Here is a 14,954-nt window from a genome sequence, read left to right as displayed (position 1 = left end):
CATAATGTAGTTGATGTAAATTGCTGTTGCACAATGCATATAATCGTGATCCTTGGCTTCAAAAATGGTTTTCTCAATTGTGCACAGCTCAGTCTCCCCAAGTCACTGACCTCCATCTGTCTCTTCTCCCTCTTCTGTTTCTACATCAATCTGTTCTCCCTCGCAAGCTTCACGCTCATCTTTATCTCCTTTTCTAAATTTTACGTTCTTATCCGTGATCCTCCACCTTCTCTTTGTACTGTTTTCTTGCGTTTTCTCCCAGTAGCCCACTCTCATGCTCTTACTCCTTGTGAGAGTGCTAGCCACCTCATCAGTAAACATCTGCATGTTCCACACCGATATGATCTTTGTTGACACCCATCCCACTGTTACATAGACCCCCTTTTCATCGTTCATCACCACACTTCTCCACTTTACAGCTAACATCTGGCTGCCAATATGAAATAAACAAATAATGTCACTCATTGGCTACTAACACTGGCAGCAAATTTATACTGTAGGGATAGAGAAAAATGTTCCCCATTCTGATAAATTGCTTCACGTAAGAGGCAAACATGTAAAATAAGTAGCAGGAAGGCATATGGCTGTACATTAATAGGTGAAAAGTGACAGACACGTGTATTCTGCATAGATTTTCAACATACGTATATCATCAGCATGAATGTAAAATGTTTTGCTGAACAAAGAGTTGATATCAATATTTGTTTGAGAGTTATGAAATAATCACATATAATATGTAATTATTCTACTCTTACCAGGTGGCATCCATTCACCAATAAAATGCCACCAATGCTTAACATACAGAATGCACCATGTAAATACAGGATCATGTTGAGTCTACTTAACTACAACATGCATTAGTATGGAGTGGGCCAGTGATCCTATATCCACATATATCACACTATGCTGTACACACCAGTTACACTTGACAGAGGCTCCTAAGGCTCCACTTGAGGACAAACATGCTTAGCACTCACACTGTGGCTTATATCTGTCATACTGCTTCCACCCGGAACAACTCGCACTCCATACCGTATAGTCACTTCTGAAACATGGGAAACTCATATAAACTGCTGTCCAGCCACACAGCTGAGAGTATCGACCATACAGTCTGACTACCCAGAAACAACTGATTTTCTGCTCACTCTACACACATGTCCACTTCAGTCACATGACCTTCTCCACACTTCTACTTCAGTAATGCTATTCAGCAATGCTGCCAACCTTTGGTGCAATATCGAAAGACTTAAAAATATTTAACTGTGTTTGGATATGGGATTATAGTCTTCACATGAACTATGTCAGCAGGAAAAATAACTAAGGTGTTTCTTTTTGATACACTGAAAATTTTACTGAAATGTGAAGCAGTTGTGACAGAAAAGTGCAGGATTATATAAAAATAAAATCATACAACTAAGAATGTGGTAGCAGCAGCTTTAAAAATTCGATAATAATTTTCAGACTATTTTGGAAGACTGTGTACCACCCCCATACATGCACAGAACTTTTGACTTCTAAATTTTAGATTTGGTTCTTTTGGAAGTGCAGTGAAGGGTGGAGTATTTGCTTTGAAACCAAATTTTGAAACATGGCAACATGAAATACTAAATGGCATGTGAAAAATGTGCATGTGCATAAAACTGTGCATAAGGATGAATGGACATAGCAAAATATAACTCATAAGTACAAAACCTGTTTTTTATTTTTTAAATAAAACTGTTTAATGATGTAGAGAATGGACATTGGAAGAGGAGACAAATAATAGCATCTGCCCTTTTTCTCAGAAAACACACACACACACACACACACACACACACACACACACACACACACACACAGGGTGAGGCAGCTAAGTCATAACACCCCCATTCTATCTCCCCAACCCTAGTAGATACAAAAATGCCGTTTGGACAGTGAATTGCAGGGACATGGGCTAGTTGAATACATCACATTTCATGTTTGTACTATTTTTTATTACAGAGATATGAGGCTATCTTTGGTTTTTTAAATGGAGCCCTATGTTAAATTTTAGCGTAACATGATGGGCTTAAAAAGATGGTTTCAAATACCTACATCTACATCTACATCCATACTCCGCAAGCCACCTGACGGTGTGTGGTGGAGGGTACCCTGAGTACCTCTATCGGTTCTCCCTTCTATTCCAGTCTCGTATTGTTCGTGGAAAGAAGGATTGTCGGTATGCTTCTGTGTGGGCTCTAATCTCTCTGACCTCATGGTCTCTTCGGGAGATATGCGTAGGAGGGAGCAATATACTGCTTGACTCTTCGGTGAAGGTATGTTCTCAAAACTTTAACAAAAGCCCGTACCGAGCTACTGAGCGTCTCTCCTGCAGAGTCTTCCACTGGAGTTCATCTATCATCTCCGTAACGCCTTCGCGATTACTAAATGATCCTGTAACGAAGCGCGCTGCTCTCCGTTGGATCTTCTCTATCTCTTCTATCAACCCTATCTGGTACGGATCCCACACCAGTGAGCAGTATTCAAGCAGTGGGCAAACAAGCATACTGTAACCTACTTCCTTTGTTTTCGGATTGCAATTCCTTAGGATTCTTCCAATGAATCTCAGTCTGGCATCTGCTTTACCGACGATCAACTTTATATGATCATTCCATTTTAAATCACTCCTAATGCGTACTCCCAGATAATTTATGGAATTAACTGCTTCCAGTTGCTGACCTGCTATTTTGTAGCTAAATGATAAGGGATCTATCTTTCTGTGTATTCACAGCACATTACACTTGCCTACATTGAGACTGAATTGCCATTCCCTGCACCATGCGTCAATTCGCTGCAGATCCTCCTGCATTTCAGTACAATCTTCTATTGTTACAACCTCTCGATACACCACAGCATCATCTGCAAAAAGCCTCAGTGAACTTCCGATGTCATCCACAAGGTCATTTATGTATATTGTGAATAGCAATGGTCCTATGACACTCCCCTGTGACACACCTGAAATCACTCTTACTTCGGAAGACTTCTCTCCATTGAGCATGACATGCTGCGTTCTGTTATCTAGGAACTCTTCAATCCAATCACACAATTGGTCTGATAGTCCATATGCTCTTACTTTATTCATTAAACGAATGTGGGGAACTGTATCGAACGCCTTGCGGAAGTCAAGAAACACGGCATCTACCTGTGAACCCGTGTCTATGGCCCTCTGAGTCTTGTGGACAAATAGCGCGAGCTGGGTTTCACATGACCGTCTTTTTCGAAACCCATGCTGATTCCTGCAGAGTAGATTTCTAGTCTCGAGAAAAGTCATTATACTTGAACATAATACGTGTTCCAAAATTCTACAACTGATCGACGTTAGAGATATAGGTCTATAGTTCCGCACATCTGTCTGACGTCCCTTCTTGAAAACGGGGATGACCTGTGCCCTTTTCCAATCCTTTGGAATGCTACGCTCTTGTAGAGACCTACGGTACACCGCTGCAAGAAGGGGTGTATATCATAATATTTAGGTGAATAGTTTTTGAGACACAGATACGTTCCCGTATCGTATTCATCCTTTGAAGTGGTGTTGTCCAATACAACCTTTCCTGTTGACCACTGAGGAACTTAAGAGGGAAGGCATTGTTTTCCTGCTTCTCGGTAATGCTGCAAGGTATGCACATGGCAGCTGGAGAGAAGGGTGTAAATGTGCTGCTGAGGTAATGAGACAGCGCATTTCTGTCACAGTTTCTTTGAGCAGACATATACACCAACGAAAAAAAGTTAGATATGATTCTAGTGTATGGTGAAAGCAGAAGAAATGCTGTTAGAGCAATAAAGCTATATGGAGAGCTGTATCCTGATCGTGAGCCTCGTATGCGCCAGCTTCTTGCAGATATTTGCAATAAACTACTTGAATTGGGATCAAGGAACACCATACAGAGGACAAGGGAGAAAACTGCAACTGGTGAGTTACATCAAGAGGTCGTTGTAGTGTTGGCGCATAACAACTCTACTGTTTCATCGCGACGGTTCAACTTGGAATGTGGTAGAAGTCAGTGTTCTACGCATATTGCACCAGCCTAAATTTCAGCTGTTTCACCTCTCATTACATCACGCACTCACCGGTGTGAATTTTGAATGACGCCAGGAATTTTGCCGGTTTCCTCTGCAGCGCCTACAAGATGATCCAACATTTTTTCGATGTGTGCTTTTTACTGATGAAGCGACTTTCACCAACCACGGTAATGTGGATTTGCATAATATGCATTACTGGTCAATAGAGTACCCTCAGTGGCTTCGACAGGTACAGCATCAGCAACCATCGAGTGCTAACGTGTGGTGTGGCATTGTCGGAAATATCATTGTGGGGGCCGTACGTCATTCCGGGTATACTAAATGGCAATAACTATGCACAGTTCCTGCGATACATTCTGCCCATTTTGCTGGAAGAGGTACTACTAACTATGCGTCAGTGCATGTGGTTCCAACATGGTGGCTATTCTGCTCTCTCTTCCCGTGTGGCTACAGAGCTGTTAAATGAAAAGTTCCCGGATTGTTGGATAGGACGACGTACTGAAGTGAAGTGGCCAATTCGGTCTCCTGATTTGGCCCTACTTGATTTTTTTTCTGTGGGGAGCAATCAAACATAAAGTGTATGCTCAAATACCAACTACGCCAGATGATATGAAGCTATGTATCATCAAAGCATGCACTGATATGTGTACACCCTCTCAGCAGTTCACAAATCATTTGACCGGCGACTACAAATGTGTATTGCAGCAGAGGGGAAGCATTTTGAGCACATGCTTCAGTAAAGTTTTGTATCATGTACAGTATGTATTTTGCATCTTTGTGTGTATTTGCTTCGTATTGTGATCAAAAGTAAATATTTTCAAGTAAAAAACAAATACGTATGAAATAATTCTGACCAATAAGAGCCTCCTCATTTACATTTGTATTTTTGTTACTTAAAATGTATTAACACCTTGTAGTATTTTAATACTGTATGTTGTCTACTGTATTGGTATCACAGTTGTCAAATAACTGAATAATATTTGTGCAACATCATCAGTTAAGTTTTGCACAAAATATCGCAGTATGTATTACTATTGTCAGGTAAATGGACGTGTTTGTGTACGGACGGACTCGCGATGTTTACCATGTACTCTACACAACAGGAAAGGTCACATTGGACAGTGCCACTTTGAAGGATGAACACGGTACAAGAACACATCTGTGTCTCAAAAACTATTTGCCTAAATATTATGATGTACACATATTTGAAACCGTCTTTTTAAGCTCATCTTGTTACGCTAAAATTTAACATAGGGTTCCATTAAAGAAAAAAAGAAAGATCACCTCATATCTCTGTAATAAAAATAACACAAACATGAAATGTGATTTATTCGAGTAACCCCTGTCCTGCAATTCGCAGTCCAAATGGCATCTTTATATCTATTACGGTCTGGGAGATAAAAGGGGTGTTATGACTTAGCTGCCTCACCCTGTATATAAAAGAAAATGGGGGGGGGGGGGGGGGGGGGAGAGATTGAAATCATGATCTGACATATTGTTATAATGTAATGAAGGAGTTATTGTAAAATTATAGATGAGATAGCAGAATGTTATTCAGTGCATAAAAAGTAGCAATTATGATATGACTTAGGTAAACACTTAAAGATAGGTTATCCAATCATCTGAATTCCAGGCTTTAATGTCTTAATTGATTTAGTGTCTTTTTTAACAAATTTTGTACTCTTAACTGTAAAATTATTTTACTGTAAGTGTAGACAGAAATATTGAGTCACACATCAATTTGGAATAAACTGTACTTGTTTTGAAGTGTAGTTGGAAATTGATTAATTGACTGACTTGTTGTAGCTAAAAAATTTTGGGACTATTTTTTTTTTCTAGTTACGGGAAGCTAAAAGACATTTACAATTGGAGTGATGACACTGAAGAATTGGTAACCAGTGCCACGGCCCATCCACAAGCTGCAGCAGCAACTGATGGAGATGATAGTGGTATTGATGTACCACAGAATCTGTCATGCCTTGAAAAGTAAGTATTTTGGTCTCTCTCTCTCTCTCTCTCTCTCTCTCTCTCTCTCTCTGTGTGTGTGTGTGTGTGTGTGTGTGTGTGTGTGTGTGTGTGTGTGTGTGTGTGTGTGTGGGGGGGGGGGGGGCAGATGAAATTTATGTAGTGCCTTGACGGTGTAAAAAAAAAAGTCTTAATGTCAATGCAGTTGAGAGAAATGGCCATTTGTCACATATTTTGAATCTCAAACTCGCCCATCAAAACCTATACATGAACGCACTATGTATGCATAATGTCGTTTGTGCAGAACCGTCTTAGTGAGAGTCTTACTCACATTGGTCCAGTGTTTTCAACTTCACATCTCTCTGTATTGGAATAGCCGTCATCATCCTCAGGCATTTTGACATCTGTGCAAGATAAATGCCTCCTCTAGAGTGTTCTATGTCATCACAGTCTTCATCGGTTTACGTCTAAGTATTTTCTAATGTCATTTACACCTTAAATCAGATTGTCATTTCAATCTTTTATCATCATTGGGAGTTGAACAATAAACTTTCTTGATCTAGCTACTACCCATTTATCTGAGTAAATGTCCTGCACCCACCTTCCATTTCATTTTCTCTTTGTTCTTAAGTCTTCCACCCCAGGCTGTTTCTTGATAAATTTCTTTTCCTCTCTCCCCTAGTAATTCCCAACATGGATCTCCCTATTACTCAGTGAGCCTCACCCCCCCCCCCCTCCCATTTATAATTGTTCCCAAATTAAAAGGCTGTGTACCACTACTGTAAGTCAAAATTGATAATACAAGATGATTATAAACTTTCCTTTTCAAGTAAATGAGATGTTTCATTTTGTATACACAATCTAGTTTATAAAAAGTGTTCCAAGGCAATTTTACTCTTCTGTTTATGTCGTTTGCTGCCCCTTCCACTTTCCTTCAGTGGCCCTAAATACAGGTATGTATCAGTTGCTTCTGTGGCTCCATTCTTAATTTGTACCATTTTCTTGCTATAGTTTACTTTCAGACTTAAATTTTACCATTCATTGTTAAAGTTTAACTGCACTAGAGGCAAATAGTATGTTATTAGGAAAACATAAGTAGTTAACTCACAGTCCTTCTTTTTCTCAGTTTACAGATTAGAAAGTATACTCTATTGCTGTTGAGAATATTTTGATGGGTGCGGAATAACTGTGTCTGACTTCCTTTAAATTTTCTTTCAATGTACATGTTAATAAGTATATTAACATAAGTTGATATATGCCCTGTTTCTGAAGAGCATCCACTAAAGGAGATCACACTGTCCAGTTTTTGTGTGTGTGTGTGTGTGGGGGGGGGGGGGGGGAGAAGCTCTTTTCACTGAAGACGTAAATGTTTTGTAGTCTTTTCATTATGCCTGTCTGCTACACAGTGTCTCCTCACTGTGGTTAGTAGCAATCTATCCTTTTCATAATACTAAGTTCAATTAAGATGGATATCTTTGTGGCATTACATGAATTGCAGTATTAATCTGCATTTATAGCATCCTTTGTTGATTGATATTCTGGAATTCTATATGCTCGCAGAAGAAATGGTACTTAAAAAAATGGTCAATATCTATGTTTGTTGTGAAAGAGGCAGAGCCTAAGCTCAGACAACAAATGTGTAAGGTGTTCATAAATTTTGTTTTCAGGGGAAGACTTGATGTCATGTGACTGATTGAATCAATAATAAAGTTAGTGTGCTCATGAGGGAATCAGTCTTCTTCTTAGATTTACTGTACTCTTTTTATTTTTCAGGGTCCTCTCTTCTATATTGTCTGTTATTGACAACTTTTTTGGCGTTAACCTTCCAACTACAGATGATCTCCAGGTGTTCAAATCTCATGCTAAGGACCTTGTTACATTATTGTTATATATACCTGTTCCATCCTGTGTTGAGACTGCTGCAGAATCACTTCTGTCAACATTACATCCAACAAGGACTGCATATTTCAATTATAAAGTAAGTAAATTATTGCTGTTACTGTTCATTTTATTGGTGATTAAAATCAGACACCACATGTTTCACTTCACTACTCCCTCTCCTACTCTTCTACTACTTTTACCTTTGTCTCTCCTTTCCTGTTGTGTAAAATAACAGGATTTGCTCTCTCTTTAATTTTGGAACTTGTTTTTCTTGTTTGCAGGACCATGTTCTTCTAGGCCATGTAAACACAGAGTTTGCACTTATGAGAGATCAACAAGATCCTAAGACCATAGATGCAGAGGCATTTTACCAACTGGTTATGACCATAAGAAGTATAGCTGTTGCAAGGCCCCACAATTTAGCAAAATTTGAGAAAATTGTAAATGAAGAACATCCACGTAAGTTGGTTTTTTCTTGACCGTGTACTGATAGTTCAATATATGACACAGTTTGATTTTTCAAACAACTTTTTTCCACCTGTATTGTAGGCATAATCCATTCTGCAGAAAAAATTTGCCCCAAGTAACGTATTTTGCTGATTTTTTTGGCTAATTGGACTTACTTGAGTTATGACACATTGTGAAATAACTTTTTAATGATTGATGTAGGTAAATAAAATGGTACTTTGCAACTATTTTAATTGTGCACTATTTTTGCCAGTTCCAGGGTGTTCAACACTAAAAAATGCAATTGAACAAGGGCTTCATGCTCTCTCTCTCTCTCTCTCTCTCTCTCTCTCTCTCTCTCTCTCTCTCTCTCTCTCTCTCTCTCTCCCCCCCCCCCCTCCCCCCCTCCCCCTCTCCCCACTCTTCCTCCTCCCCCCGGGTGCCTCTCCCCCCCCGGGTGCCTCTCCCCCCCGGGTGCCTCTCCCCCCCGGGTGCCTCTCCCCCCTCCCGGGTGCCTCTCCCCCCCCCAGGGTGCCTCTCCCCCCCGGGTGCCTTTCCCCCCCCCGGGTGCCTCTCCCCCCCCGGGTGCCTCTCCCCCCCCCGGGTGCCTCTCCCCCCCCGGGTGCCTCTCCCCCCCCGGGTGCCTCTCCCCCCCCGGGTGCCTCTCCCCCCCCCGGGTGCCTCTCCCCCCCCCGGGTGCCTCTCCCCCCCCCCCCCGGTGCCTCTCCCCCCCCGGGTGCCTCTCCCCGCCCCCCCGGGTGCCTCTCCCCGCCCCCCCGGGTGCCTCTCCCCGCCCCCCCGGGTGCCTCTCCCCGCCCCCCCGGGTGCCTCTCCCCCACCCCCGGGTGCCTCTCCCCCCTCGGGTGCCTCTCCGCCCCCCCGGGCCCCCTCTTCCCCCCCGGGCCCCCTCTTCCCCCCCGGGCCCCCTCTTCCCCCCGGGCCCCCTCTTCCCCCCCGGGCCCCCTCTTCCCCCCCGGGCCCCCTCTTTCCCCCCGGGCTCCCTCTTCCCCCCGGGCCCCCTCTTCCCCCCGGGCCCCCTCTTCCCCCCGGGCCCCCTCTTCCCCCCCCGGGCCCGCCTCTCCCCCCCGGGCCCGGCTCTCCCCCCCCGGGCCCGCCTCTCCCCCCCCGGGCCCGCCTCTCCCCCCCCGGGCCCGCCTCTCCCCCCCCGGGCCCGCCTCTCCCCCCCCGGGCCCGCCTCTCCCCCCCGGGCCCCCTCTCCCCCCCGCTCGACCTACAATCCCCTCCCCCCCGGCTCGACCTCTATTCACCCCCCCCCCCCCGCACGATCTTCAATCCCCTCCCCCCTGGCTCGACCTCTAGCTCTCCCCTCCTGTCCCTCCCCCATCCCATTTTGATCCTTCAACCCACTCACCTTTCCTCCTGGGTTGGCAGTTTCGCTGACCAAGGCTGATGATAGGAGGAGATGGTGCACAGAAACGGGTGCACAACTTGCTAACTTAGTTGTCCTGTCAGGATGGTCGCATCCTGTTAGAGAGAATTAAAGTGATACAAAGTAGCCTATGTGCTATTCCCCACTACATGGAAATGGCATCAGTTGACTTCAGTTTGTTATAGTTCAGCTTGTTTGCATGAAATATTTATAATATATATTCACAGACTTTCTTCGTAAATCAGTCTACCTATTAGTAGAAACCATATAAAAATCCCTACAGTAGTTCCTGAGATTAGTCCAAACATCCAGACAGATGCAGATGGCAACATTAAATTTGTATTTGTTGAAGTGATTTTTGAAACTACTTACCAGATTGGGACTTGAACCTGAGACTGTCCCCTTTAAGTGCCCTACTGACTAAGCTATCAGAGCACAACTCATACCTGCCTTCACAACTTCACTTCTACTAGTACTTCCCCTTCTATCTTCCAAAATTCACAGAAGCTCTCGTGCGTGCCTTTTGGGAGTAGTTCTCATGGAAGAAAGAAACTGAGTCTGATGGGGCAGTAAAGTAAAATTCACAGAAAGAATCAAATGGACATCTGTCAAAATTAGCATACGCTCTTATTAAACACCCACATCTGCTGTGTGTTAGTGAGTGGTGTGTGTGTGTGTGTGTGTGTGTGTGTGTGTGTGTGTGTGTGTGTGTGTGTGTGTGTGTGTGTAGTTTTATTGTTACTTGTATGATAAGTGCTGTCTTACATTCTAAATTACTTTCATTACTTCCAGCATCATGTCCAAGTGAAGCTGCAGAAAGAGCAAAACATTTTATAGTGAGAGTAGTCGAAACATTGTGGCGTATTCATTCAGCCCGGCCAGTGAATATGACATTAGCTCCAGTGTATATAATAGGTGAGAGCAAGTTACTTTGTATTATTATGTAGTAGTCATTTAACTTCTGAATAGATTTTGGTAAGGGGGCCTTTGATTTTGAAAAATAAGTTCTACTTTAATTCTGTACTCCATTTGTTACAGTGATACACATTTAGTTTGCAAGAATACTTGTGGCATTTAGTTTGTAAGAATACATGTGGCACATATTTTTACTCACAAGAGATGAGTACTGCATTTAATATAAATCTAGTTTTGATTATTGCTTGACTTAGTTGCTGAGTTTGTAGCCACATTTCTTAAGTAAGATTTTTAGAATGTTAATCATGTCATAGGTACTTTTCTGGTGTCTTGGACTTGCTCAATATGATCGTCATTGGCACCCCATATCAATTGTTTTAATATTCCTTCCAATAAATTTTAAAATTGTGATCTCTTTCCATGAGGTCTTAAAATGGCATAACAAATTCTTTTTTTTTTTTTTTTAGCACAGAGTAAGTTAGTGAATTTGTTAAAGACACTGGATTCACATTCAGAAAAACAGCATTTCAAATCCTTGTCTGGCCATCTAAGTTGTGTGTTCCATGGTTTCCCTAAACCATTTTAGCTTCGTGTTTCCCAGACAAGTTGAGTCTTGATCCGACATATGGTTTTAATTTACCAGTAAGTTTCGTATCAAAGCCCACTCCGTTGCAGAGTGAAAATTCATTCTGGGAACTTAGAACTGAATTGTTAATAATTTGTAAACTGTTGAAAGTAGTGTACTTTCTTTTAAAATCCTTATGGAACCATATATTGTAGATTTGAAACTACCTTCCCCCCCCCCCCCTCCCCCCTCCCCCCACAGCAGAGCAAGATCTCAAACATATTACGTGTTCCATATGTTTTACAGTAATTTATATTTGACTGAAACATTCCATTCATGTTAAAATTATTCTATTCTTAGTTGTTGCCCCACACTTCTCCAAATGTTTAGTGGTGAAGCATGTAATTTTTTGTAGGGTAGGCTGAGAATAACGAATTTCGGGGAAAAAAATCTTAAAACAAAAACTTGTAAAATAGAAATGCTGCAAATGTAACCTAGTTACATATTTCTACTCAGATTGAAACTACTACAGAAATTGTTATAAATAAATGCATGAAAATATTGAACAGCTACACATTTATAAAAATATAACACACAGTAACTCACTGTTACATATTTTTATAAATTAGTTCTATCCTCGTGTCGTTTTTCTGGGTGTAAAAGTTGATAACATCAGATATGAACTCCTGCCTTTTGGTTGAAGATTTCACAGTTGCCTTCTCTGTAGCCAAAACCCCGAAGTTTGACAGTCTGTCATTTGTCATTGTGTTGCAAAGGTAGGTTTTAATGCATTTTAATGTCCTTACGCTTCTTTCACAAGATGCAGTGGTTGGTGGAATTGTAAGAACCAATGGCATTAATTTCTCACATTCAGAGACCACATTTTTTAATCCATTGTTTACAATGGATTTAAGGAGGCCCTGAGGCTGTAGACATTTATCCCCACTGCTGTTAATAAATGTAAGCTCTCTTTCCAGTTTTCACTGTCAAAGAAAGGATATATTTAAGTAGTTTTTCAACTTCACATATTGTGAAATTGTTTGGCCTACTATAACCTGAGAGCTTTTTCTTGATTACAAGTTCTGTGAAATCTGTTTCATGAAAGTCCTGGAATCTAGTTTCCATGTTTACTACTACTGTGTCAGTTATTTCGAATGCTAACCTTCTGAGTACTTGCATCTGTTTTGTTAAAATTAATTTCAGATACTACTCCTGAATTAATAAGGCTCTGCTTCGTCTATGCATTTCAGACTAATTTTCTCACACCTTAGTCTTTCAACAGCCTTAACACAGTTTGCAGTTTCAAGCTTACAGCGTCGTATGCCCACAGTTTTACTTTGCAAGATGACAAGCAATACTTGTATACTGGAAAATCGAATTGTGCAGCCACAGTAGGGGGGGATTGATAATTCAGTATAAAATTTAGTCAAATTGCTTGATGTAAAGAATTACCATCCCAACCTACATTGTTCAGCACATCATTAAATGCTGCTTTCAGGTCTGTGTCGAAAAGAAAAATGGTTTCTACAGCACATAAATGAAAATTCCACCTTAGGGGTTGGTAGTTTAAATCCCCTTTGCCTCAGACGTTCACTTATTTTGCTGGAATGCCTAAAAAATGGGTGAAATCCTGATAGATTTGCCGCAACAATATTTACTTATGTAATTTTCTTACGAGCGTAGAGGACGACTAGGTTCGACTGATATGCTTGTTTAACAATAGAATGGACACCATTGCACTGCAGCCTTCATTTGTGTTCGTTACTAATTTGATTTATCAATATTCCAACTGCTTAGCACTTGCAACAAAACAATGGCATTGGCTTGTGCACTCTGACCTCTGGATACGTTACAAAACCTTAAGAATCTCTCTTGTATTTCATCTGATTCATTATTTGCAAAACAAAAAATTACTCATTTGACTTATAGTTGAGACATCCATTGTTTCGTCATCCATTGTTTAGTTAGCTTTTATTGATACAAAAGGACTATTTGTAACTTCAAATGAAGTTTGTTCATCATCATCATCGATCGTACAAGCTATTGATGCTTTCTTTGTCTCAGAGGAAGTGCCTTTAAATATTGCATCGGATGCTAAATGATCTTTCATATATAGTTTTTTTTTTGCCAAGAAATCCAGAAGTTCTGACTAATTTCCTTTATTTACTGACATCTCAGAGTCTTCGTGACCTCAAAGAGCCAACTCTTTCCATGCTAAGAAGCAGGTAGTCGAAATTTCTCTTCATTATATACTTTCGTTTCGATCAGCATTCTCATTATGTTTCAAAGCTTACAGATGTGTCTCTTCTGAAGGAACATTGTCAATTCTTACTGTACCTAGCTGATTGTATTTAACAGCTGCTGTGATATGTGAAATAAAACATTCATTGCTTTTAGCTTTCGAAAGGAAATTGTGAAAATTCGTTTCGCCTACTCGCCACTTATGCTATTCAGAGCCGCCATTACCCATTCCAAATAGTACACAGTAAAAACAAAAAAGTTTTGTTCCTTACAAAGCTGCCACTTAATGATGGTTTAGAATTGTACCATTGTGTTTGGAAATGTCATACAAATTTTCCATCAGATGTTTTTAATAGTCAAACTCGGTGCCGGCTTTCACTCTTTCACCAAGAGTTTCATCCAAAGTAAGACGAGTGAAGAACACTGGGTGTTCAGTTAAAAAATTCAGTGGATCTTGTGATCCAGTTTGAGGTAGTCAGCAGTACCATCCATTACAAGATAATGATTTAAAACTGTTAGACAACTTACAGTTTCCCTTCCGGCAACACAGTGACAAGACAAATTGATGATGATACCTCACACGTGATAGGGCATACCAAAATATACTTCACTAATAGGTTAATCACTAACTACTAACTACATTGTAACTACAAAATTCATTAATCTTCCTGGCAGATTAAAACTATGTGCCAGATGGAGACTCGAACTTGGGCCTTTGCCTTCTGTGAGCAAGGGCTCTACCAACTGGGCTATCCAAGTGCAACTCACGACCCGTCCTCACAGCTGTACTTCTGGTAGTACCCCGTTTCCTACCTTGCAAACTTCACAGAAGCTCTCCTGCGAAACTTGCAGGACTAGCAATCATGGAAGAAAGGATGTTCTAGAGACATGGCTTTGCTGCAGCCTGGGGAATGTTTCCAGAATGAGATTTTCACTCTGGAGCAGTGTGTGCACTGATACGCTTGGGGTAAGGAAAAGGTCTCGAGTTTGACTCTTGGTCCAGTGTACAGTTTTAATCTGCCAGGAAGTTTCATATCAGTGCACAGTCTACTGCAGAGTGCAAATCTTATTATGAGGAAACAATTCATGTTCTGTGTTTCAAAGCCCGTCTAGTACTGTTGATATGAAACCCTACAGACACGCTACGGAACTACCAACTTTTGAAATAAGTAAGGCCACTAAATTTTAATCTGAGGAACAGTGAAAATACATAGGCTATTTCCTATCATCTGGCAACAACATCCAGTGATGCACTCACATTTATTTCCTGTGGATTATGAATGTCTTCTTGTTCTTTGTGTCTTAATTAAAAACTTGAATTAAGAGTTAATGGTTTCTCATTTTGCTCGGCTTGCTGCTAGAGTGATAGATGATGCAAAGTAGCACTCTCTGTCAGGGAACTGCTGAATGACTTGTCATTACACTGGTGCATGTATCCTCCTGCAGGCAAGAAGCAGAAACAAATCAAACACCAGCTTTTAAAAATCGTACCTAAGCTGTAGGAATCTCAGC

At 41.2% G+C, this 14,954-nt stretch overlaps 1 protein-coding gene across 1 annotated transcript in view; it reads left to right on the top strand.

The window, feature by feature from the left end:
• Window positions 1-14,954, top strand: part of LOC126248505 (protein purity of essence) — a 446,891-nt gene that overhangs the window by 241,458 nt on the left and 190,479 nt on the right. The window contains 4 exon segments of the mRNA XM_049949542.1: window positions 5,878-6,024; window positions 7,777-7,981; window positions 8,166-8,343; window positions 10,514-10,636. Coding sequence (XP_049805499.1) covers window positions 5,878-6,024; window positions 7,777-7,981; window positions 8,166-8,343; window positions 10,514-10,636 — 653 coding nt within the window.

This window comes from Schistocerca nitens, chromosome 3, assembly GCF_023898315.1.
Source record: "Schistocerca nitens isolate TAMUIC-IGC-003100 chromosome 3, iqSchNite1.1, whole genome shotgun sequence".
In the NCBI taxonomy this organism is placed as follows: domain Eukaryota; kingdom Metazoa; phylum Arthropoda; class Insecta; order Orthoptera; family Acrididae; genus Schistocerca; species Schistocerca nitens.
The sequence above is the reverse complement of the archived record's forward strand: the minus strand, read 5'-3'. Positions and strand labels throughout refer to the sequence as shown.